General features: G+C 40.1%; 2 protein-coding genes across 2 annotated transcripts; both read left to right on the plus strand.

Moving 5' to 3' along the window:
• The first annotated feature begins 4096 nt into the window (after window positions 1-4096).
• On the plus strand, window positions 4097-5794 carry LOC132954547 (trace amine-associated receptor 13c-like). The gene has a single exon (XM_061027127.1). The coding sequence runs from the start codon at window positions 4233-4235 to the stop codon at window positions 5226-5228; it is 996 nt and encodes a 331-aa protein (XP_060883110.1). The 5' UTR covers window positions 4097-4232; the 3' UTR covers window positions 5229-5794.
• A 12898-nt stretch (window positions 5795-18692) lies between these two features.
• LOC132954555 (trace amine-associated receptor 13c-like) lies at window positions 18693-20254 on the plus strand. Its single transcript, XM_061027139.1, has one exon. The coding sequence runs from the start codon at window positions 18693-18695 to the stop codon at window positions 19686-19688; it is 996 nt and encodes a 331-aa protein (XP_060883122.1). The 3' UTR covers window positions 19689-20254.
• Window positions 20255-24846: the final 4592 nt, after the last annotated feature.

Genomic DNA, 24846 nt, shown 5'->3' on the forward strand with positions numbered 1-24846 from the left:
AAAGGTTATATAGCATAATGGTTTATGTAAGTAAACTTTTGATTAATGTCCTTGTGTGTTGTTAACATGTCATACAGATAATTATTGGCTTCTGATGGCTCACTTTGTATTATCTGTTTTGTAAGAGCTAATTTTATGCTATTTGTCTGTCCTGTAGCTCTTACGGTGTTTCAAGGAGAAAAGGTGTACGTTTATGTTCAAAATATGGAATAAGGCTGAACATAATTAAAGGCTTATGAGAAACATCAGTACACTTCACCATTGTCTTCGCTACAACGTGCGCCTCCAAATCAAAACAAACGAGCATGGATTAATTTAATTAATTTTTAATCTTAATTTAAAATCCTTACTGAAATCGCTACTTTTAATTAACAACAGAAAACAAATGTCTGCATTATTATAAAACCTTTCCCCCTCTATTTAAATAATGATTTCACTATTTAAATACGTCTTTATTGGTTTATTTTACTTTATATTCTGTATATTACTGTCTTTTATTTTTACTTTCCTTTATGTACTGTATGTTATTTAGTTATTTAATCTGTCTTTTACTTGATTCACATTGTGATATTGTTTTTGTTTTTTTTACCTGACTGTATATGCGCATTACTCCTCTTGAATAAAGTTAAACAAAATAAATACTAAAATAATGGGATGTGGTCGGTTCAGGAAATCCAAATGACGCCACTTCCATACTGAATGAATCAGACGAAATTGGAACACATATCTGCCTACTGTGTGCGCCTACTAGTAGGTACTAAACAGTATACAGCAGGAGTCTTCAAATAAAATTGAACGAGGTCCAGTTACTAAAGATTCCTTCCAACAAAGGTCCGAACCTCATAACGTCTACCTCCTAATAGCCTACCTTTGTCATCAACACGGCATATTTCCTTATCATTTCAAAAATATTTATTTTCAATTTCCAAATAGTTTACTTTTAAACATGGAAAACAAGTAAGACAAATAGTAACAAATATTAACATTTCAAGTGAACAAAACAGATACATTGGGCCTACATTTCGAGTTAACAAAACAGGTACCAAAGGCCTGCATTTCAAGTAAACAAATCAGGTACCAAAGGCCTGCATTTCAAATAATCAGAAAAAGTGCATTAGACCTGCATTTCAAGTAAACAAAACAGGTTCATTAGGCCTGCATTTCATTTAACACAAACAGGCACCTAATCCTCTGAATAAAATTGATTAAAAGGTGCTTCTTTAAGTGAGAGTGCAAACAGAGCTTTGTTTTACATTCTTTTGTACTCCATTTTCTAGTGAGAGAAAATGGCATGTGACTGCCCTGCCAGTAGTTTGAATCTTGGCTTGAATGGAGTGAGTGCCATTCGCATGCACATATGTAGGTGCTCATTGGTGAGCCTGGAACGGTACTTGTTTTTTATCATGTTCATAGTGGAGAACGCTGACTCACAGCTGTAAGTAGATCCAAACATGGTGAGGGTGTGTAGGGCTACCTTGGTTAGACCAGGAAAAGTTGTCTCAGGCACAGTCTGTAGCCAGAAAGTAGCAGGGTCACTTGATTCAAAGTTCTCTCTTGTGCAACATCTGCTTGCAGATCAGCGAGCTCAAGCTGTAGAGATCCAGCATGCACCCACTTGAAGGTCTCTCTCACCTCCTGTGAAAGTATGAATGAATCTTTATTTCAGACAATTAAAAAGAGAACAGTTAAAAAGATAATAAAATACAAGAATAAAAATAATAAACCCCAAAAATAAAAGTAAAATATTTAACACAAGATAAAATAAACTTACATTTGAAAATCCTCTGACTTCTCTGATGAGGAATGGATTCTGGATTAGCAGGAGGAGCTCATTTCCAAGGCGGAAGCTGTCGAATCTTTGATTGACGTTTGACTGACGCTTTTCTATAAAGTCAACATAAGGGGAAATGTCCCTCTCACCCTGAATCTGCTCCTTCATTTTTGGGTGTGTGCACTCCCCTTCAAGATCTTCTTTGAAAATTTCCAGCTTCCTCTGGAATGAACGGACTGCTGTCATCAAATCCGAAATGGAATTGTTTCGGCCCTGCAGCTTTAGGTTGAGCCCATTAAGGTGTGCTGTGATGTCCATCAAAAAAGCAACCATATCCATCTTGTGCTTATCTTGCAAAAAAATTGAAAACTGTGTCGCTTTCTGACTATTCAGCTGCTGTAAGAAGTTTGCTATTTCCTTTCTAATAGACGCGAAGCATGCCAAAGCATCCCCTTTGCTCAGCCATCGTACATTGTTGTGCAGCAGTAGGTCATTTGCATCTGCCTCAACTTCTCTCAAAAATTCCCTCAGCAGGCGATGCTGCAGGGATGATGACGCCCTGAGGAAGTTGATGAGTTTCAGAAAACTCTTCCTTCAGAGTGGCACACAGAACAGTCTGATGGATGATACAGTGGTATGCTATGAGATCAGGGTTGTCTTCTTTCATCCGTGTCACAGCCCCCCTCTCTCTTCCTACCATGGCTGGGGCACCATCTGTGACTGAGACAACCTTTTTTAGATCAATCCCCCTCTTTAACAACATCTCCTTAATAGCCTCATAAATATCTTCTCCTCTTGTGTGTGTCTCAAGTGGTGTTAGACCCAACAGGTCCTCACAGATCTCTTTCTTGTCTTCATGAAAAAATCTAACATAAACCAAAAGCTGGGCATTATCCATTACATCTGAAGACTCATCAATGGCTAAGGATATGCATGGGGCACTCTGAACAGCCGCATCAAGCTGTGACAGTGCATCATCTGATAATATTTCGTATTTTCTGGTTGTCGTTGAAGCTGACATTGGGATTTGCTTTATTTTTTCACACAATTCATCCCTTTGTTTACCTTCAAGTAACGTCTCGGCAGCGGCGTTCAAGCACTCCTTGTTGCGTCACTGAAAGTTTTTTTATGTTGCCCCAAAATCCATGCAATCTTAAGTGAGCATTCATTTGCATGTTGCTGCTCTCAGCTCGGATATTTTCCGCTCTTACTTCTGACTTCTGGGGATACGTTTCCTCAAAGGATCTGTGTTTGGATTCGTAATGCCGCTTAACATTCCCGCTTTTTATCAGCTCCACGGTTTCAACACATACAAGACAAAAAGGTTTAGTACTGCCTTGCGGGAGAATGAACAGGTATTTGTCAGTCCATTCATTTTTAAAATTTCTGTTTTCGTGGTCAACTTTCTTGATTTTCGAGCAAGCCATTTTCTCATTCCACATTCCACATTCCACATCGCTTTTCCGGTAAACAAACGATTTGATTGGCTATTTTTGAGTGACGCTATTACGCACGTGCCGCAACAGTCGGAGGGAGGGGGGAGTGGAGGAGTGCAGACACACAGACACAAAATCCTCTGTAACACACACGCAGACACACAAATGACCTCTAATACACACGCGCACACATACATACACACACACACATACTTCAAAGCATTGGGTAGAAATTGCATTACATTACATTGGAGGCCCAATGCAATATAATGCAATTTCTGCTTATTTTATTCAAAAACATGGTATAATTTCAAAAATGTAAATGTTTTCAAAACTATTTTTCATCCTTACTACATTTGGACCTATACCAGTCTGTGATATTCCATCTACTTTTTAGCCACTGATCATAACAATAGTGAAAATAATTCACAATTTGTACTTTTTTTCCTAAAAAATGAGGTATCGTTTTATGTAACTGTGGTCCATCATTCCATAAATTACAAAAAATAATGGTAAATTTCATGTTAATGTGTTGGAAACAAGTTCACTAAAAAGGTGAAACAAAAATATTTGGTGATCATATTATACCTTGTGCTTTATAAGTAGTCGAAACAGAATGGGTCAATTTGACCCGGGAGGAAAAAAGTTGCATAGTAAATGGGAACACGAGGGTTGAATAAAAATGATGTGTAAAGTGTCTTTTAGGGACCCAATGACACTTTACATCACACCACACAAACAATACAACACAATTAACCAAGTTGTTGTGTGATGTACATCATGTGACAGTGGAAAAAGACGGTAGGAGGGAGGGGGGAATAATCAAGGGAGAGGTGAGGAAGAGGAGGAGAGTTCAGAAGAAAAGACAATACTGACTACAGCTGCCCATTTGCCTATAGAACTGACAGGGATGAAGAGGATGACTCGGGAATTGCCGTCAGAGATAAGTGAGCTGTGATAATTCTGGCACTCAGAGAGCAGACTGAGCTCAGCAGGATCAGGTTACCATCTCCCCTCAGAGCTGGATGATGGATGACCAGCAGGGAGCCGAGCTCTGCTACCCTCAGCTCCTTAACTCGTCTTGCAGGGGTATAATGCGCCCTCGCACTGAGGCCATCCTCTTCTATGCTTTGCTCTCTTCCATCGCTGTCCTCACTGTTGTTCTCAACCTGCTTGTCATAATCTCCATCTCTCACTTCAGACAGCTTCACACCCCCACCAACCTGCTCCTGCTCTCCCTGGCCATCTCGGACCTCCTTGTCGGGCTGCTGGTGATGCCGGTGGAAACGGTGCGGTTCATAGAAACCTGCTGGCTGCTGGGAGATCTCATGTGTGCTATGTCTGACATTATAGCCTTCACTCTTACCTCGGCCTCTGTGGGGAACATGGTGCTCATATCGATCGATCGCTATGTAGCTATTTGTCATCCTCTGCAGTACTCCAACCAAATCACTCGCAGCACAGTGGAGCTGTGTGTGTGTCTGTGTTGGGCCTGCTCAATCCTTTACACCGTGCTGATCTTAAAGGAACATCTGAGGCAGCCCGACAGATATAACTCTTGCTTTGGGGAGTGTGTGGTGGTGATTAACTATGTGTCAGGAACAGTGGACCTCGTGTTCACCTTTATCGGCCCCTGTGTGGTCATCCTTGTTCTGTACATGAGAGTGTTTATCGTGGCAGTGTCTCAGGCTCGTGCCATGCAGACTCATATTATAGGGGCTGCAGTCGGCAAGGTTCGAATCATCGCAATGAAATCAGAGAGAAAGGCGGCCAGGACTCTGGGCATAGTCATACTGGTGTTTTTGATAACTTTCTGTCCATATTACTACCCCTCTCTTGCAGGACAAGACATATCAAACAGTGCATCGTCGTGGGCCATCATGTCTTGGCTGCTGTACTTTAACTCTTGTTTGAACCCTCTCATATATGCTTTGTTCTATCCGTGGTTTAGAAAAGCGATCAAGATCATTGTCACACTGAAGATCCTGGAGCAGTACTCGTCTCTGACTAACATACTTTAAAGATATGATATTTATCACCTGTTTAGCCTGAGTGTTAACAATTATCAAACATCTATCAGGTATGCAAAGTGATCAGTGTACATGCCGAATGTTTTATGTCATATGTTTGATGTCACTGAAACAAAGAGAAAGACGTCTAGCACACTGCAGGCTCTAGAAATGTATTCCACCAGGGTGATGAAGAGCAGGTGTTGCTCAGACTGTCACCCCGGTGAAATATGTTTCAGGGATATTGGAGCCCTGAGGTGTGCGAGCCGTCTTTCTCTTTCACTTTTTTTTGCTTGACTCTGCACCTGTCCTTTAGGTTTGGATGTGTGATTTCTGGATTGTTGTACATATGTTTGATATCACACTGTGCATTTGTGCCTTTCCTTATTTCTCCTTTGCTCTACTCCCTCTAAGCAGCGTGATGTTTGAAAGATTAGGGACTCAGTTTGAAGTCGAGAGCTGCAACGTTTAGTAAAACAAAAGGGAATTCTTGTTATTCAACTTATTAAAAGTCATTTGTTAAGCAATAATGTGAATGTAAAAGTTGTTTCCCCCGTTCTAAATGTGATAATGTTCCATGTTTCTTCATGCACATTACTGAAAAATCAATGTTCTAGTTAATGACAGACGATAAATAAAGCTGATTCTTTTGTTACCTGAAACTTGAGGTTTTTGGGGGAGCTTTGCATCATCTAAATGAAACTTTTATTTAAATTTAAGATTAAACAAGATGATGATCATGAGTGTGATGAGATGTGAAAATGATTGTTGGCTGCAGCCGTCAGAAAAGGATGATCGGTTCACAGTTATTAGAATATACACAAATAGATTCAAACACACCTATGAAATCCAAAACACATGTATAAAGGACCCTGAACCATCCCATACAACACACACACAAACACACACACACACTTCCATTCAATGCAGGGGGGGGAGGGTCAGGCTTTCATCTCATGAATACTTGTTGACTGCAAAATCATTTTATGTCTTTTAAATAGTGGATGATTTAACCTTAATTTAATCCACATTTCAACATTTTTTAAAATATATTAATTGTGGAAAAAAGCAAGTCACAAGCAGTATAAAATATAATACAGAATATTTAACCTGTAATCAGATGTGACCTGTCAGCATGCACTACTATCAAGGACTGTAGTATCAGCTAGAAGATTTACTTAATCCAGGATTTAATTGTATAAAATATTAACTTAAATGTCTACATATTGTTTAAACCAGTGAACTTACTTCAAATTAATTTATATTTATAATACACACACAGACACACAGACAGAGAGGTAAACTAGCAGCAAAAGGCATGAGAGAAAATCAGTGTGATGAGACCACTCTTAGAGGAACTTAAAGTCTCTGCAGACCTCGGGTCAGCGAGCAGTTTATTCTACAGAATGTCATGTGAGCAGAACTCTTCTTCAGATGCTTTATTGTTCTATTCTGGCTGATCTCTTTTAAAGTGCCCAAACCTTTAAAACCCTTCATTCAAAGTTGCAGCCCTTATTCATCACAGTAATCTAATGCAGCAGGTTATTTAATGCATTCATGAATCTTTAAAATGAAGCGACTGAACCTTTTTTATTTTCTCTGATAATTTGTTGTGGTTTCTTTGCTCTTATTAATGTGTTGTTACGCACAAGACTTTGATGGTTATTGACAATTAATCAACAGAGACTCTAAGTGTTTCTTATTTGTGATTTGAGCTCTGATTAACCCTTACATGTACATACTGCTCATATTCAATGTTTCTCAGTATGGCACCATAAAAAGCATCAAATCTTGCACTACAAATCTATTTAAAAAGTATAATTAGCCTATCTGATGATTATCAATGATAAATCCTAACTCTATGTATCAGAGAGGATGGAGAGTGTATTTTTAGGGTGTACACCACTCCTTCAGGAGAAAATAATTTACTCGTACACAATATCATGTACGGCTGAAACGAGTCCTCGAGTAAATCGCGTAACTAGATTTCTAAAATGCCTCGAGACTTCATCTAAATCCGCAGACCATGTCTCTGCTCTGCCAAAGTGTACAAATCCAGAGCGAGTTTTCGTCTTTGACACACGCACACTGCCACGCATCTCCTATATGGTTTGTATTGACTTTTTAAAAGATTTCCCTGAAACATTTACGAGACAGCTATTATTCCCCCAGCAACGTTTCATATTTTAATTGACACTCGCTTAAAGCACGCTGCTCCTACAGGGCAAAAACTCTATGAATGGTATGTCAATTTTTCACAATCCTCTTTCTCCTTCTTTTTGATGATTTCTATGGATTATAAAAACAGTTGGCATTGCGTCATAGTTGGGGGTGGGGTGTCCCGTGGCGGAAAAGGATCCTTTCCCCCAGCCACTAATAATACAAAGGCACAGATTTGAAACTGCGATGCTAGAACTTACAAGGTGTCATGTCCCATACTCATTTATTTCTGTATATTGACAAAGAAAGATATATAAATGAAATTAAAAGAATAGGATAGAATTGTTGTCAGATACGTTTTAAAAGACCAGACGAATGAGCTGAATGGCCCAAAATATCGTTCCCATATATATTTACCCGATTGAATCACCGGTAACAGACAATATCACATTCATTTAAAATTTTATCAATTACACGTAACATAAAATGAGTAACCTGGTACTGGACAACCATTAAGATAGCTCATTTAGCAAAACATGTGATGCATTTCACTTGCCTTTTAACTGTTAATCCTACATGGTCCCCTTGAAATAATCTTCCACAGTTTGTATAAGGTAAAAATTATGTTTAAGTTAACTGTACTGCAGTGATGCAGTTCTGACTACAGGCATACACGTTTAAATTTTGGATCCAACTGGCAACTAAGCTCTTCCTCCCGCTTCCCGTCTCTTGTACTCTGCTCTGTGCTTCTGTGGGAGAACATTTAAAACCTCAGATTTGACTTTCTCAGTTTATTTGTAGAGACAAAGGGAACACAGCAGGCCTTTAGCATTGTGTCTAGCGGTTTGTTTTCGCCCTCAGCCCAAACCGGATGTGATGTTTTGTGGGCGTTCCCCTTGATGCCGACTGTATCTTTTATTGGTGTATATTCCTAACGGAGGGAGTTAGATCGTTGGTGGGTGATGTGGATTTCCTTGTTGTTGATATGTTTGATAATTTAGAAATTTGCCGTTGACACTGGCTTGCTTACATAATGATCATTTTATTGACAAACAAGTTACAGCATCGCCAGGCTCGCCATGGTTCGACCTGGGAGAGACACAGCCAAAAGTGATCTCTCCCGAACATACATTGAGAGTGCTATTTATACACAATGTTACAGGGCACATGAGGACATCTGTTTCTTCTTGGGTATCTCTCTGGACTCAGGACAACCCCTCTTACTACAACTGCAGGGGTTTCTGCAGTTATATGTATGTCATAAACTCAAAGGACAACACAGGTCACAGATACAATCTCCTGTCCAACTGTCCCTGGGCAACCCTCTGGACATAAGGGTCCATTTGTTCACATTCCACTGTGGGGGATCCTAGCTTAGATCTAGGCATTTCCTGCACTCATCCTCATCCTGCAAACAACACCTCTAAGCAACCATTCCACTGAAGGAAACCCCTTTAACAGATGTGTGCAGTATACACTTAAAGATCACTATAATATCTCTGGCATACCATCTGTACCATCTGGCAGCTATCTTTCTTTTTTATCCATCAAACAATCTAGACAGGAAAACTCTCTCACGGTCCCTCTGCCCCAGGCAACCACATATAGCACTCCAAACCAATCAAAAAGAAAAAGGTTATAAAAACTTTATAGGACGATATAGAAATGCATACATTTAAACTCTCAGAAATAAAATCAAAAAAGTTGTCCAAAGTCAGGCTGGTCGACCCATCGCACCTTCCAATGGACCTTTCCCTACCTAACACCAATTTCCCTAAAGATCGATAAAGAAAGAAAACACCTGAGGTCCCAATATATGCATCTCATACAGTTCCTGAAAACTCCAATACTAATCCAAATAATATGTTTTACTAAAAATACCTACTATAGAGTAAAAAGTACATTATAGTAACCAATAATACAAGTTACATTGTAATGAAGAAAATCCAATACTATAAAAACATACATAAAACATACGTATATATCAAAACTGTTGCTTTTTAGCAGCATCAGCTTCTACTGTAATAACCCTTCAATGATTTTTCAATCGAAACCCCTCATCATGATGTCCTCATTCAGGTTTCCACTGTTCATTTCCATCCTCCATTTTCCTAAGTTTGGTTGTTCAAGTCCATTAGGCTGGAAGGATCTCTGGACAATTAGCCACCCTCACTTTGGTCTTCCCAAATATTGTCCTAGGAAGAAAAATCAACAACCAGTATCTTTGCACATACAAAAACATCAAAAATATTCATCTTTGTATCATACTTTCACATTATTCCACTACATGATTAACATATTCAATTTCCCCCCTTTTATCCATTCCCTTCTTTGTTCAAAATAATAGGGAGTCAATGATGAAGTCAGATATTCAAAATGGATATTTCTCTACCAGTTCTTGTCCAACCTCTATGACCTCCTCATCTTCGCTTAGATCATTACCACTCAGTAGTGGCATCTGAATGTTTTCTCCCTAATTGATCTACTAACTTCAAATCTCAATATCATAGCTTTAGCAAAGGTCAACAACAGCGTACAAAAACAAAACATCACACATAGTGATAGAAGAATAGCCACCAGAATCTGAGCCACTATAGCTCCCATTGGTCCTAATTGGTCTTGTAACCAAGCATTCGCAGACCATCCTGCTCCTTCTGATGGACCAAATGAATTCCTTACAAGTTTCAATGCATCTATGACACTAGTCATATTGTCAGTAGCATCAGGGATCAAAGTATAACAGTCACCTCCAGTTAAATTTAAACTTTTACCTCTAAGTGGCTTTAATCAAAACACCATTAACACCAACAGAAACACCTTCATCAAATTCAGACCTATGTGTTGGCAGATTTTAACAATACATTTTTTAACACATCAGTCATTTTTTCACAAACACCTTGGATTTGCAGATGATAAACAACTCCTAGACGCATCTTTCCGCTTAGTTGGACAGGCTTCAAGCCATCTTGAAAATCTATCCACAACAACTAGCATATATCTTTTACCTCCTACCGGTCTTATCATATCAACAAAATCCACAACTAACTCACACATAGGACCTTTTGGTGTCCTAACATTGTTTTTAGACAAATTGTACACCTGCCTATGACATAATCAACCTGCTCAAGCAAATACAGTACCCAAAAACCATACTCTTTCATAATCTTTCTCCTAACTCCCCCCTTGCACATGAGCTAAACCATGTGCTTCCTAAATCATCAGACCTAGCAGGTCTAACAATTTAATTATCTGAGCATTCACTTATCTCTCTACTTCCTGAACCTTCACTATTCTACCTTACAATTCCTTCAACATAAATCTAACTCCTTGACCTTTCCTGTAAACAACAGAAAAGTCCTCTCCAACCTCAGCATCTATCTATACTCCTCTGAAACCTCCTCTATTCTTCCTCTGTTCTGTAACATTCTCAAGCAAAGTGGCTTAGCTGTCCACAATTATGACACATTCCTGAAGACTGTTGGAAATTTCCTCCTCTACCTCTTCCTAAACTTCCTATCTGTGGTTTATCAAAAACTGACTGTGGAAAAGGTGCAGTGGGAATCACGGATAACAGCTGAGGTAGCTGAAACTGGATCTGTTCATGCTGCGATTGTGGTGGTAATTGATTTGATTGAGGTTGACTATGCATAACCACAGCTTGTTTCTTCTCTTTCTTATTATCTACCAGCTGTAGTTGGTTAAGTTTTCTAAGAGTCTCCTGGTCCTGTTCTTTCTGGTCATGCTCCTTTTTCCGACATAGCTCAACTTGATGTGCTATGTGATCCTTATACACACCTTTTGCCATGCTACCAAGACCAACCACCTCTGCCAACTTGCTCCTCACTGGTAGGGGCAACCCCTTCTGTATCTTAGCTCTCAAAATTGATTGCTCCATTTGATTTAAGTCTGGGTCATTTCCTGTGACATTTCTCCACACTTGATGAGCCCTAGACACATAAGCTCTTGGGTTTTCCTGCGGACCCAATGATTCAATGAAAATATTATCAGGTTGTACGTTTGTTGGAAATGCATCTCTCAATGCTCTCCACATCCGACCTCTACTTGCAGCTAACAATTCTGGATCATACACTGCAGTCGCCACATATCTATTAAGGCCTGCTGCTTGCAGGATTTCCTCCATTGCTGGGACCCCAATGAGGCTAGCCAAAAGTCTCTTAATGTCTCCCATGACAGGCTGTGTTCCCACCAAAACCTCTTCTAACTTTGAAATCCAAGGATGTGCTCCATCCTGAAGAGTGGGTAACTTTTCAAGTATGTTTGACATATCTGTACTTTGCCAAGGCTTAAATACTCTAATTTTTGACCTCTCACAATTACTGGACACATTTTATCAAGTCTCTCTAAAGAGAGATAGAGAAATCAGAAAGAAAACAAAACAAAAATTTTAATCACTCTGAATTCATATACACAATGCAATAACAATTCAGTGAAATATGCACACATTATCTGTCATTCATTGTTTTTTCTTTTTTTTTTCTGTGTCAAAAGCTGTCTCCCTGCTGGGGGTGTGTTTTCCTTCCCTCTGTGTCCCCCAGAGAGAAGAAGAGTGGAGGAATCTAATTGGCTCTCTATTTGAGGCAACGCCTCTTGGACCGCCTCCTAAATTTCTCAAGAGCTTCCAGTCTAACCTGGCTGTCAAAGAGTTAACATCATCTCCAAACCCAATGCAGTTAATACACAGAGTCTACAGACACACAGAAATCAGCACAATATTCTCCCAATCAACAGCCAAATACAAAATGTATCCTCTGAAAAACTAACTTCTACCTATTTTAAATAAGACTATTCATTCTTTTGAACAGACAAAATTCACAGCATAATGTGGTCACATACATACACACAAACAGACAGAAAGAGGAGAAAAATTCACACTCCAATCAGCCGGCAGTTTTAACTTTCTCAGACAATTTTATTTTCTCTATTCCTAGTCCCTGAATATGTGCAGACTATCCTCACTGCACTCTCCACTTCTGTTAGAAAACAGATACTATATATATTTATCTATAAACGTCCTTTATTAGGCTCATTAATATTTATCAGATTATATGAACGTCCTCTGAGGGGCTCATATTTTATCAAGTCGTATATATAAACGTCCCCTGAAACAAAGGGCTCATAGGTATTTTAACACTGATGAAGATCAGATTAAATAAACGTCCTCTGGAACAAAGGCTCATAGGTATTTTAACACTTATGAAACAGAAAATGTCCCCTTATCAGTTACTAAATCACCTTTAACCAATCACCTGCTATATATGCCTATTTAATAATACATCTATTCTATTTATCAATCACACACAAACAAGAACATTTCCGGATCATTTATACAGCAACAAAAACATCACTCCAGCCTTTTACACATATCCACATCCCAGCGCACCAAGACTGTCCAGCAGCCTTTAAACACACACACACACACACCTCAAAAACCACCGCGCCTTAGTTCAAATTTTAAAGTCGACTTATTTATAATTTTCCCTCTATCAAAAATGTTTTACTTTGGCCAAACTTTTAACAAATTGTCTTTTAACAAATTACTTCACACTGCATGCTTCAATGCACACTGTTCCCTTTATTCAGCACTTTCATTTTTCCACTTTTCTCAAAACTCTTTTATCTTTATTTCTTCTCTTCACTTTTCATCTTTTTACTTCTCTTCTTTATTTCTCATCTATTTAATCTCTGTATTTCCTACATTATATGTTTAATTTCTCAAATTTCCCATTTCCCTGGCCAGGGATCCCCTTTGTTTTATTTTTACTCAATTTGACTACTTCTTAAAGCCAACTTTCACTTCAGTGTCTAATTTACACATGACTTACTGTTAAAAGGATACGGGCCCTGTCCTTGTTAAACTTGCATAGTTTTTTAGCTAACTGTTCTCTAGTTACTTGTTGCGCTTATGCTAACTTTACCTTTCAACTCTTATTTATCTATTATTCTCTTTTCTCTTTTCTTTATTTATTTTATCTCTTATTCTCTTTTCTTGTATTTCCCTTTATTTATATATTTTTTAACTCAATAAACCCCAATTTAGACAGAGAATTACTCCAACATCAACACATCATTGCACTTCAGTTCTTTGACAGTGGAGCCAAATTTCAGACAGAATCAACTCCCCAATGTGTAAAAACAACACTCACGCTCTGAGGTGATGGAGGAATGCTCCCACTGAAACTCTCGTCCACTGCAGAAGGCCCCAACTGATCCTGTTCCGTGACGCCAAAATTGATGTGGATTTCCTTGTTGTTGATATGTTTGATAATGAAGAAATTTGCCGTTGACACTGGCTTGCTTACATAATGATCATTTTATTGACAAACAAGTTACAGCATCGCCAGGCTCGCCATGGTTCGACCTGGGAGAGACACAGCCAAAAGTGATCTCTCCCGAACATACATTGAGAGTGCTATTTATACATAATGTTACAGGGCACATGAGGACATCTGTTTATTCTTGGGTATCTCTCTGGACTCAGGACAACCCCTCTTACTACAACTGCAGGGGTTTCTGCAGTTATATATATGTCATAAACTCAAAGGACAACACAGGTCACAGATACAATCTCCTGTCCAGCTGTCCCTGGGCAACCCTCTGGACATAAGGGTCCATTTGTTCACATTCCACTGTGGGGGATCCTAGCTTAGATCTAGGCATTTCCTGCACTCATCCTCATCCTGCGAACAACACCTCTAAACAACCATTCCACTGAAGGAAACCCCTTTAACAGATGTGTGCAGTATACACTTAAAGATCACTATAATATCTCTGTCCTAGATATTTAAGACACTTCATGGGCGAGCTACATTGACACTTTACGAGAGAGAGCGGTGCACTGTTCACTCTGTTGATTTGCATGTCGTAACACAAACAGTCCGTTTGTGCTTTTTTTTAATACAATATGGATGAGCAGAGAAAACTCAAACTTTGTCTTTTTGTTAGGATTTATCAGTCCCAATAGGACAAGTGTATTAGCAATGAAATCAGACGTGACTCTCTCAGCTGAAGCTTGTCAGTGACTCTGTCACTCACTCAGTTGAGTCCCTGTCATTCACTTATTGCCCCCTCTGTCCTCCTGTTTCTGGACAAAGTAACATGTGCTTTGAAGCCCGTTAGTTAAACAAGCAGGGTGGAATCCAGACTTTTTAGACTGGGGTGGCCCAGCCCAGGCCCTGACTTATGCAGGGGTGGCATGAAGTTTTTGTGCAAACAACAAAATGTTTATTGTTTATTTACCCTAGTTAACAAATTTATTGACATAACAAAAAAGTACAAATGTATTTCTTTTGATGAAGTAGTTCTTTTGTTCCCTGCTCTGTCACAGCTCTGCTGTATGGATCTCAGCTTTTTGCATTGACTCACCTCTGATCCTCTCTGCTCACCGGTCACACCCTACTCATCAATCAATCAATCAATCATTATTTCTATAGCGCCTATTCATAACAAGTCTCAAACGCTTTACAAAAAAGCATATGGAATAATCTGCTGGAAGGATTTTTACTTTGTATTCCTCACGTTCCTGTTGTCCACACTTCCTTACAGCTGAGGTGGAGGTCGGAGCAGGCCGTGCATGAATGAGGATGCTGTGATTGTGGGGACAACACAGTCTGATGGTGGTGGCTGAGTGTCAGCTGGTGGTTGGGACGGCACAGTCCAATGGTGGAGCCTGGGGGTCGGGCGGTGGTTAAGGCAAGACACAGTCCGATGATACTGGCTGGGCGTCAGGGACAATCAAGCCTCAAGACTCATCAAGCAACTCAGTACACCTGGGCACACAGCTGCAGATCATCCGTAATCAAACAGGTACTTAATCCTCTCCCATTCACCAGTTTGTTGCAAGATTGTTCTTCGCCTCCATGTAAGGCTTTCCCACACTCATCCTTGGACTGATTACCCGTCTGCCTCTGACTACCAATACTCCCACTGTCACACTCTCACCTATGCCCCAGCTTTTTTCAAGCCCTGGTCAATCGTATCCTCAGAGACATGCTGAACAAGTTTGTGTTCGTCTATCTGGACGACTTTCGGATCTTTTCCAAGAATGAAGAGGAACATGTTCATCATGTTTAGACAGTCCTTCAACACCTCCTGGAGAACTCACTTTTTTGTCAAAACTTAAAAGTGTGAGTTTCACTCCCTGTCTGTCTCATTCCTGGAGTACATTGGTGGGCAGGGAATCATCCAGATGGACACTGCCAAGGTTTCTCCAGTTTTTCATTGGCCCGTTCCTGATTCCCGCAACCAACTTCAAAGGGTTCTGTGGTTCGCCAACGGTGACTGCAGGTTCATCCGGAGCTACAACACAGTAGGTGGTCCCCTCAAAGCCCTGACCTCCTCCAAAGTGCTGTTCCGGTGGTACTCTTCAGCTGATGAGGCCATCCAGACCATCAAGTCCCGATTCACTTCTCCTCGGGGCCACTGTTAGTTTGTCCTCTGGGTTCCATCCACAGTCCAACGGGCAGATGGAATGTATTACCAGGAGATGGAGACGTCTCTTCCAAGGACCCATCATCCTGGTCTCGACAGCTTTTGTGGGTGGAATATACCCACAACACATTTACCAGCTCTGCCACTGGCTTGTCCCCTCTCCAATGTGCAAAGGGGTTCCAACTTCTGTTGTTTCCTGTCCAAGAGAAGGAGGTTTTCTGTCCTTCAGTCGAGGCCTTCATCCGCTATTGATGTTGGACATGGGTTCAAGCCAGGGCCAGCCACCTCAGCTCGAAAGAACCTTATTCAAGAACTGCCAATCGCCAACGCACCGTGCCTCCCAACTACCAAGGTGGCCAGAAAGTACGGTTATCCACTGTTGGGGTGTTATATAGTCAAATTTGGTCATATTATTAACAATTATTTTAATTTAATTATTAATATAAATTAACAATATTATTAAACTTAGTTTAATTAATTTGGGGCACCACTCTGAGATCAGAGAACAGAATATCCAAATATCACTAAAATCAGTCTCAAATTAGTTAATTAATTACTATTATTAATAACCTATATTTAGTCAATTGAAGGCGTGAAATCCGTACACAAGGCCCTCGCACCCAGCTTATATCACAATGCAAATACACCAGTAATCACAAACAACTGCTCTTTCAGTTATAACAGAATTTATTTAACAAAGCCAATCAATTGTCAAGTCAATCAATGAAACACAATCAAACAAATAACTCTTATAAACTAAACTACAGCAAACAAAATATCTACAAACAAACAGCATGCCGATGTGTGTGTGTGTGTGTGTGTGTGTGTGTGTGTGTGTGTGTGTGTGAGAAAGAGAGACAGAGAGAGAGGGGGGAAGATAGAGGGCAGATGAGAGCACTATGTGGAGCTACGTCACGTAGGTACAAAATGGTGGAAAAAGACAAAGGATGTCGCGTGGCTTAGCTTGATCTCTCTGAGCTGAGTTCAGTAACTATAACTTAAACACCAGAAAGCCAGTGGCCGGACTTTGATTCAACGGCAGGTACACTGGTCTTTCTGATTGTGAAAGACGTTAACTGTGAGTAAGCTTGTACAGCAGTGATTAAACACAGGTAGGCGAACACAGCGGTTCAGCAACAAAAACAAATGCAGCAGCTTACAGCAGATAATAAACAGAATGTGACGTTCAGTCAACAATAATGCACAATTATCAATTGTTATAAAATAAACCTTCCTAAACTATTCTGTGACCAGACTAAAGCCTTTATTGGAATCACTTTTCTGATGACTGTTTCAAAGTTCAGTTGGTCTTCAATGTGTTGCATGTTAAAATCAATAGATCCAGGTTTCCATGGCAGATGAAAAGAGACGGCAGCAGGAGTCAGATTTATGCTCTATTGTCTTTCTGATGGCAGGAGTAGATTTTCCTTGGTGTACTCTTCTTCAGGTGACAGTGGCTGTCTGTAGCACTCCTGTCTAATTGTGTTCACCAACATTGACGAGAATAACAGGAAAGAATCTCTCTCTGTGCTAGAACCAGATAGTTACTGATTACTGATTGCGCCAAAACTCTTAGACAAGGCCGTGGAATTAGGCAAGGTAGAGATGGGTGTCACCTCTGAAGCTGGAAGCATGTGAAGATATAGAACAATGAGAGGAGACTAATTTTATCGACCCTACACTTAACACCTATGTGTTAGATGTTGCAGGGCATGCTGGGAGTAAGAGTCATTTAAAGTTATTGTACTCAGGCCTCTGTATTGGCTGCAGGCCGGACCTTTGTTTTAACACATGGAGATCCCAACAGCACCCGGGATCTACCCTTGTGGGTAGAGTCTAAGAAGTCTTTTCAAATACAGAAGATTGTCAAGCCCTCGTCAGTGAGGTTCAAGTTACCTAAGTCTATGCAGATCCACCTAACTTTCCATGTTTTTAAAGTCAAGCCTGGTTGTGAGAGACTGCTGGTTCCTGCTGCTCTTCCTCTTCCACCACCCAGAGTCATTGATGGAGCTCCAGCTTATACGGTAGTCAGCTTCTTTGCACACGGCGTATAGGAAGGGGTCTCCAGTACCTGGTCAACTGAGAAGGGTACAGTAATAAATTGAGGTCTTTGGTTCCTACTCGTCACAGCGGGAGCTCCTCACACACACACAGGGCGGTGTGCGTGGGGTCACTTTGACAGTAAGATTGAAGGCGAAACGTAACAGGGACGTAAGTATTGCGGCCGGAAACGACAGTCTGAAGAAGGAGTTTTTTTGCAGCTCATCCCCAATCATCAGTTGCACAGTTAAATAATAATGATCTATAGAGCGCCTTTGAAGGGACCCAATGGTGCTTTACATCAGAATACAAACAAGACAACACAATTAACCAAGTCCACAAGCTGAGCTGAACGGTTAGGTTTTCAAAAGTTATTTGAATAAATCCAAGGATGTAGCATTGCAGATAACTACCCGGAGAGTTCCATAGGTTGGGGGCCACAATAATGAAGGCTAAGCCCCAAAACATGTCAGCAGGTTGGTCTGGGGAAAGGAGAGCAAACCAGTGTCCGATGACATTGAACTGCATTATAGCGCGGCCCTTTTACAGTTTACTTTAAGCTTTACAGTTCAGAGAAAAGTTTTCTGTCGGTTGCATTAAACTTTTATGTTGCATCATGTAACAGTGGAATTAAACGGTAGGAGGGAGGGGGGAATAACCAAGGGAGAGGTGAGGAAGAGGAGGAGCGATCAGAAGAAAAGACAATACTGACTACAGCCGCCCATTTGCCTATAGAACTGACAGGGATAAGTGAGCTGTGATAATTCTGGCACTCAGAGAGCAGACTGAGCTCAGCAGGATCAGGTTACCATCTCCCCTCAGAGCTGAATGATGGATGACCAGCAGGGAGCCGAGCTCTGCTACCCTCAGCTCCTTAACTCGTCTTGCAGGGGTATAATGCGCCCTCGCACTGAGGCCATCCTCTTCTATGCTTTGCTCTCTTCCATCGCTGTCCTCACTGTTGTTCTCAACCTGCTTGTCATAATCTCCATCTCTCACTTCAGACAGCTTCACACCCCCACCAACCTGCTCCTGCTCTCCCTGGCCATCTCGGACCTCCTTGTCGGGCTGCTGGTGATGCCGGTGGAAACGGTGCGGTTCATAGAAACCTGCTGGCTGCTGGGAGATCTCATGTGTGCTATGTCTGACATTATAGCCTTCACTCTTACCTCGGCCTCTGTGGGGAACATGGTGCTCATATCGATCGATCGCTATGTAGCTATTTGTCATCCTCTGCAGTACTCCAACCAAATCACTCGCAGCACAGTGGAGCTGTGTGTGTGTCTGTGTTGGGCCTGCTCAATCCTTTACACCGTGCTGATCTTAAAGGAAAATCTGAGGCAGCCCGACAGATATAACTCTTGCTTTGGGGAGTGTGTGGTGGTGATTAACTATGTGTCAGGAACAGTGGACCTCGTGTTCACCTTTATCGGCCCCTGTGTGGTCATCCTTGTTCTGTACATGAGAGTGTTTATCGTGGCAGTGTCTCAGGCTCGTGCCATGCAGACTCATATTATAGGGGCTGCAGTCGGCAAGGTTCGAATCATCGCAATGAAATCAGAGAGAAAGGCGGCCAGGACTCTGGGCATAGTCATACTGGTGTTTTTGATAACTTTCTGTCCATATTACTACCCCTCTCTTGCAGGACAAGACATATCAAACAGTGCATCGTCGTGGGCCATCATGTCTTGGCTGCTGTACTTTAACTCTTGTTTGAACCCTCTCATATATGCTTTGTTCTATCCGTGGTTTAGAAAAGCGATCAAGATCATTGTCACACTGAAGATCCTGGAGCAGTACTCGTCTCTGACTAACATACTTTAAAGATATGATATTTATCACCTGTTTAGCCTGAGTGTTAACAATTATCAAACATCTATCAGGTATGCAAAGTGATCAGTGTACATGCCGAATGTTTTATGTCATATGTTTGATGTCACTGAAACAAAGAGAAAGACGTCTAGCACACTGCAGGCTCTAGAAATGTATTCCACCAGGGTGATGAAGAGCAGGTGTTGCTCAGACTGTCACCCCGGTGAAATATGTTTCAGGGATATTGGAGCCCTGAGGTGTGCGAGCCGTCTTTCTCTTTCACTTTTTTTTGCTTGACTCTGCACCTGTCCTTTAGGTTTGGATGTGTGATTTCTGGATTGTTGTACATATGTTTGATATCACACTGTGCATTTGTGCCTTTCCTTATTTCTCCTTTGCTCTACTCCCTCTAAGCAGCGTGATGTTTGAAAGATTAGGGACTCAGTTTGAAGTCGAGAGCTGCAACGTTTAGTAAAACAAAAGGGAATTCTTGTTATTCAACTTATTAAAAGTCATTTGTTAAGCAATAATGTGAATGTAAAAGTTGTTTCCCCCGTTCTAAATGTGATAATGTTCCATGTTTCTTCATGCACATTACTGAAAAATCAATGTTCTAGTTAATGACAGACGATAAATAAAGCTGATTCTTTTGTTACCTGAAACTTGAGGTTTTTGGGGGAGCTTTGCATCATCTAAATGAAACTTTTATTTAAATTTAAGATTAAACAAGATGATGATCATGAGTGTGATGAGATGTGAAAATGATTGTTGGCTGCAGCCGTCAGAAAAGGATGATCGGTTCACAGTTATTAGAATATACACAAATAGATTCAAACACACCTATGAAATCCAAAACACATGTATAAAGGACCCTGAACCATCCCATACAACACACACACAAACACACACACACACTTCCATTCAATGCAGGGGGGGGAGGGTCAGGCTTTCATCTCATGAATACTTGTTGACTGCAAAATCATTTTATGTCTTTTAAATAGTGGATGATTTAACCTTAATTTAATCCACATTTCAACATTTTTTAAAATATATTAATTGTGGAAAAAAGCAAGTCACAAGCAGTATAAAATATAATACAGAATATTTAACCTGTAATCAGATGTGACCTGTCAGCATGCACTACTATCAAGGACTGTAGTATCAGCTAGAAGATTTACTTAATCCAGGATTTAATTGTATAAAATATTAACTTAAATGTCTACATATTGTTTAAACCAGTGAACTTACTTCAAATTAATTTATATTTATAATACACACACAGACACACAGACAGAGAGGTAAACTAGCAGCAAAAGGCATGAGAGAAAATCAGTGTGATGAGACCACTCTTAGAGGAACTTAAAGTCTCTGCAGACCTCGGGTCAGCGAGCAGTTTATTCTACAGAATGTCATGTGAGCAGAACTCTTCTTCAGATGCTTTATTGTTCTATTCTGGCTGATCTCTTTTAAAGTGCCCAAACCTTTAAAACCCTTCATTCAAAGTTGCAGCCCTTATTCATCACAGTAATCTAATGCAGCAGGTTATTTAATGCATTCATGAATCTTTAAAATGAAGCGACTGAACCTTTTTTATTTTCTCTGATAATTTGTTGTGGTTTCTTTGCTCTTATTAATGTGTTGTTACGCACAAGACTTTGATGGTTATTGACAATTAATCAACAGAGACTCTAAGTGTTTCTTATTTGTGATTTGAGCTCTGATTAACCCTTACATGTACATACTGCTCATATTCAATGTTTCTCAGTATGGCACCATAAAAAGCATCAAATCTTGCACTACAAATCTATTTAAAAAGTATAATTAGCCTATCTGATGATTATCAATGATAAATCCTAACTCTATGTATCAGAGAGGATGGAGAGTGTATTTTTAGGGTGTACACCACTCCTTCAGGAGAAAATAATTTACTCGTACACAATATCATGTACGGCTGAAACGAGTCCTCGAGTAAATCGCGTAACTAGATTTCTAAAATGCCTCGAGACTTCATCTAAATCCGCAGACCATGTCTCTGCTCTGCCAAAGTGTACAAATCCAGAGCGAGTTTTCGTCTTTGACACACGCACACTGCCACGCATCTCCTATATGGTTTGTATTGACTTTTTAAAAGATTTCCCTGAAACATTTACGAGACAGCTATTATTCCCCCAGCAACGTTTCATATTTTAATTGACACTCGCTTAAAGCACGCTGCTCCTACAGGGCAAAAACTCTATGAATGGTATGTCAATTTTTCACAATCCTCTTTCTCCTTCTTTTTGATGATTTCTATGGATTATAAAAACAGTTGGCATTGCGTCATAGTTGGGGGTGGGGTGTCCCGTGGCGGAAAAGGATCCTTTCCCCCAGCCACTAATAATACAAAGGCACAGATTTGAAACTGCGATGCTAGAACTTACAAGGTGTCATGTCCCATACTCATTTATTTCTGTATATTGACAAAGAAAGATATATAAATGAAATTAAAAGAATAGGATAGAATTGTTGTCAGATACGTTTTAAAAGACCAGACGAATGAGCTGAATGGCCCAAAATATCGTTCCCATATATATTTACCCGATTGAATCACCGGTAACAGACAATATCACATTCATTTAAAATTTTATCAATTACACGTAACATAAAATGAGTAACCTGGTACTGGACAACCATTAAGATAGCTCATTTAGCAAAACATGTGATGCATTTCACTTGCCTTTTAACTGTTAATCCTACATGGTCCCCTTGAAATAATCTTCCACAGTTTGTATAAGGTAAAAATTATGTTTAAGTTAACTGTACTGCAGTGATGCAGTTCTGACTACAGGCATACACGTTTAAATTTTGGATCCAACTGGCAACTAAGCTCTTCCTCCCGCTTCCCGTCTCTTGTACTCTGCTCTGTGCTTCTGTGGGAGAACATTTAAAACCTCAGATTTGACTTTCTCAGTTTATTTGTAGAGACAAAGGGAACACAGCAGGCCTTTAGCATTGTGTCTAGCGGTTTGTTTTCGCCCTCAGCCCAAACCGGATGTGATGTTTTGTGGGCGTTCCCCTTGATGCCGACTGTATCTTTTATTGGTGTATATTCCTAACGGAGGGAGTTAGATCGTTGGTGGGTGATGTGGATTTCCTTGTTGTTGATATGTTTGATAATTTAGAAATTTGCCGTTGACACTGGCTTGCTTACATAATGATCATTTTATTGACAAACAAGTTACAGCATCGCCAGGCTCGCCATGGTTCGACCTGGGAGAGACACAGCCAAAAGTGATCTCTCCCGAACATACATTGAGAGTGCTATTTATACACAATGTTACAGGGCACATGAGGACATCTGTTTCTTCTTGGGTATCTCTCTGGACTCAGGACAACCCCTCTTACTACAACTGCAGGGGTTTCTGCAGTTATATGTATGTCATAAACTCAAAGGACAACACAGGTCACAGATACAATCTCCTGTCCAGCTGTCCCTGGGCAACCCTCTGGACATAAGGGTCCATTTGTTCACATTCCACTGTGGGGGATCCTAGCTTAGATCTAGGCATTTCCTGCACTCATCCTCATCCTGCAAACAACACCTCTAAGCAACCATTCCACTGAAGGAAACCCCTTTAACAGATGTGTGCAGTATACACTTAAAGATCACTATAATATCTCTGGCATACCATCTGTACCATCTGGCAGCTATCTTTCTTTTTTATCCATCAAACAATCTAGACAGGAAAACTCTCTCACGGTCCCTCTGCCCCAGGCAACCACATATAGCACTCCAAACCAATCAAAAAGAAAAAGGTTATAAAAACTTTATAGGACGATATAGAAATGCATACATTTAAACTCTCAGAAATAAAATCAAAAAAGTTGTCCAAAGTCAGGCTGGTCGACCCATCGCACCTTCCAATGGACCTTTCCCTACCTAACACCAATTTCCCTAAAGATCGATAAAGAAAGAAAACACCTGAGGTCCCAATATATGCATCTCATACAGTTCCTGAAAACTCCAATACTAATCCAAATAATATGTTTTACTAAAAATACCTACTATAGAGTAAAAAGTACATTATAGTAACCAATAATACAAGTTACATTGTAATGAAGAAAATCCAATACTATAAAAACATACATAAAACATACGTATATATCAAAACTGTTGCTTTTTAGCAGCATCAGCTTCTACTGTAATAACCCTTCAATGATTTTTCAATCGAAACCCCTCATCATGATGTCCTCATTCAGGTTTCCACTGTTCATTTCCATCCTCCATTTTCCTAAGTTTGGTTGTTCAAGTCCATTAGGCTGGAAGGATCTCTGGACAATTAGCCACCCTCACTTTGGTCTTCCCAAATATTGTCCTAGGAAGAAAAATCAACAACCAGTATCTTTGCACATACAAAAACATCAAAAATATTCATCTTTGTATCATACTTTCACATTATTCCACTACATGATTAACATATTCAATTTCCCCCCTTTTATCCATTCCCTTCTTTGTTCAAAATAATAGGGAGTCAATGATGAAGTCAGATATTCAAAATGGATATTTCTCTACCAGTTCTTGTCCAACCTCTATGACCTCCTCATCTTCGCTTAGATCATTACCACTCAGTAGTGGCATCTGAATGTTTTCTCCCTAATTGATCTACTAACTTCAAATCTCAATATCATAGCTTTAGCAAAGGTCAACAACAGCGTACAAAAACAAAACATCACACATAGTGATAGAAGAATAGCCACCAGAATCTGAGCCACTATAGCTCCCATTGGTCCTAATTGGTCTTGTAACCAAGCATTCGCAGACCATCCTGCTCCTTCTGATGGACCAAATGAATTCCTTACAAGTTTCAATGCATCTATGACACTAGTCATATTGTCAGTAGCATCAGGGATCAAAGTATAACAGTCACCTCCAGTTAAATTTAAACTTTTACCTCTAAGTGGCTTTAATCAAAACACCATTAACACCAACAGAAACACCTTCATCAAATTCAGACCTATGTGTTGGCAGATTTTAACAATACATTTTTTAACACATCAGTCATTTTTTCACAAACACCTTGGATTTGCAGATGATAAACAACTCCTAGACGCATCTTTCCGCTTAGTTGGACAGGCTTCAAGCCATCTTGAAAATCTATCCACAACAACTAGCATATATCTTTTACCTCCT

The sequence above is a fragment of the Labrus mixtus genome, chromosome 2 (genome assembly GCF_963584025.1).
Source record: "Labrus mixtus chromosome 2, fLabMix1.1, whole genome shotgun sequence".
Lineage (NCBI taxonomy): Eukaryota > Metazoa > Chordata > Actinopteri > Labriformes > Labridae > Labrus > Labrus mixtus.

Excerpts from the sequence above, each read along its gene's own strand:
- LOC132954547 (XM_061027127.1), top strand. The coding sequence starts at position 4,233 with ATGATGGATGACCAGCAGGGAGCCGAGCTCTGCTACCCTCAGCTCCTT.
- LOC132954555 (XM_061027139.1), top strand. The coding sequence starts at position 18,693 with ATGATGGATGACCAGCAGGGAGCCGAGCTCTGCTACCCTCAGCTCCTT.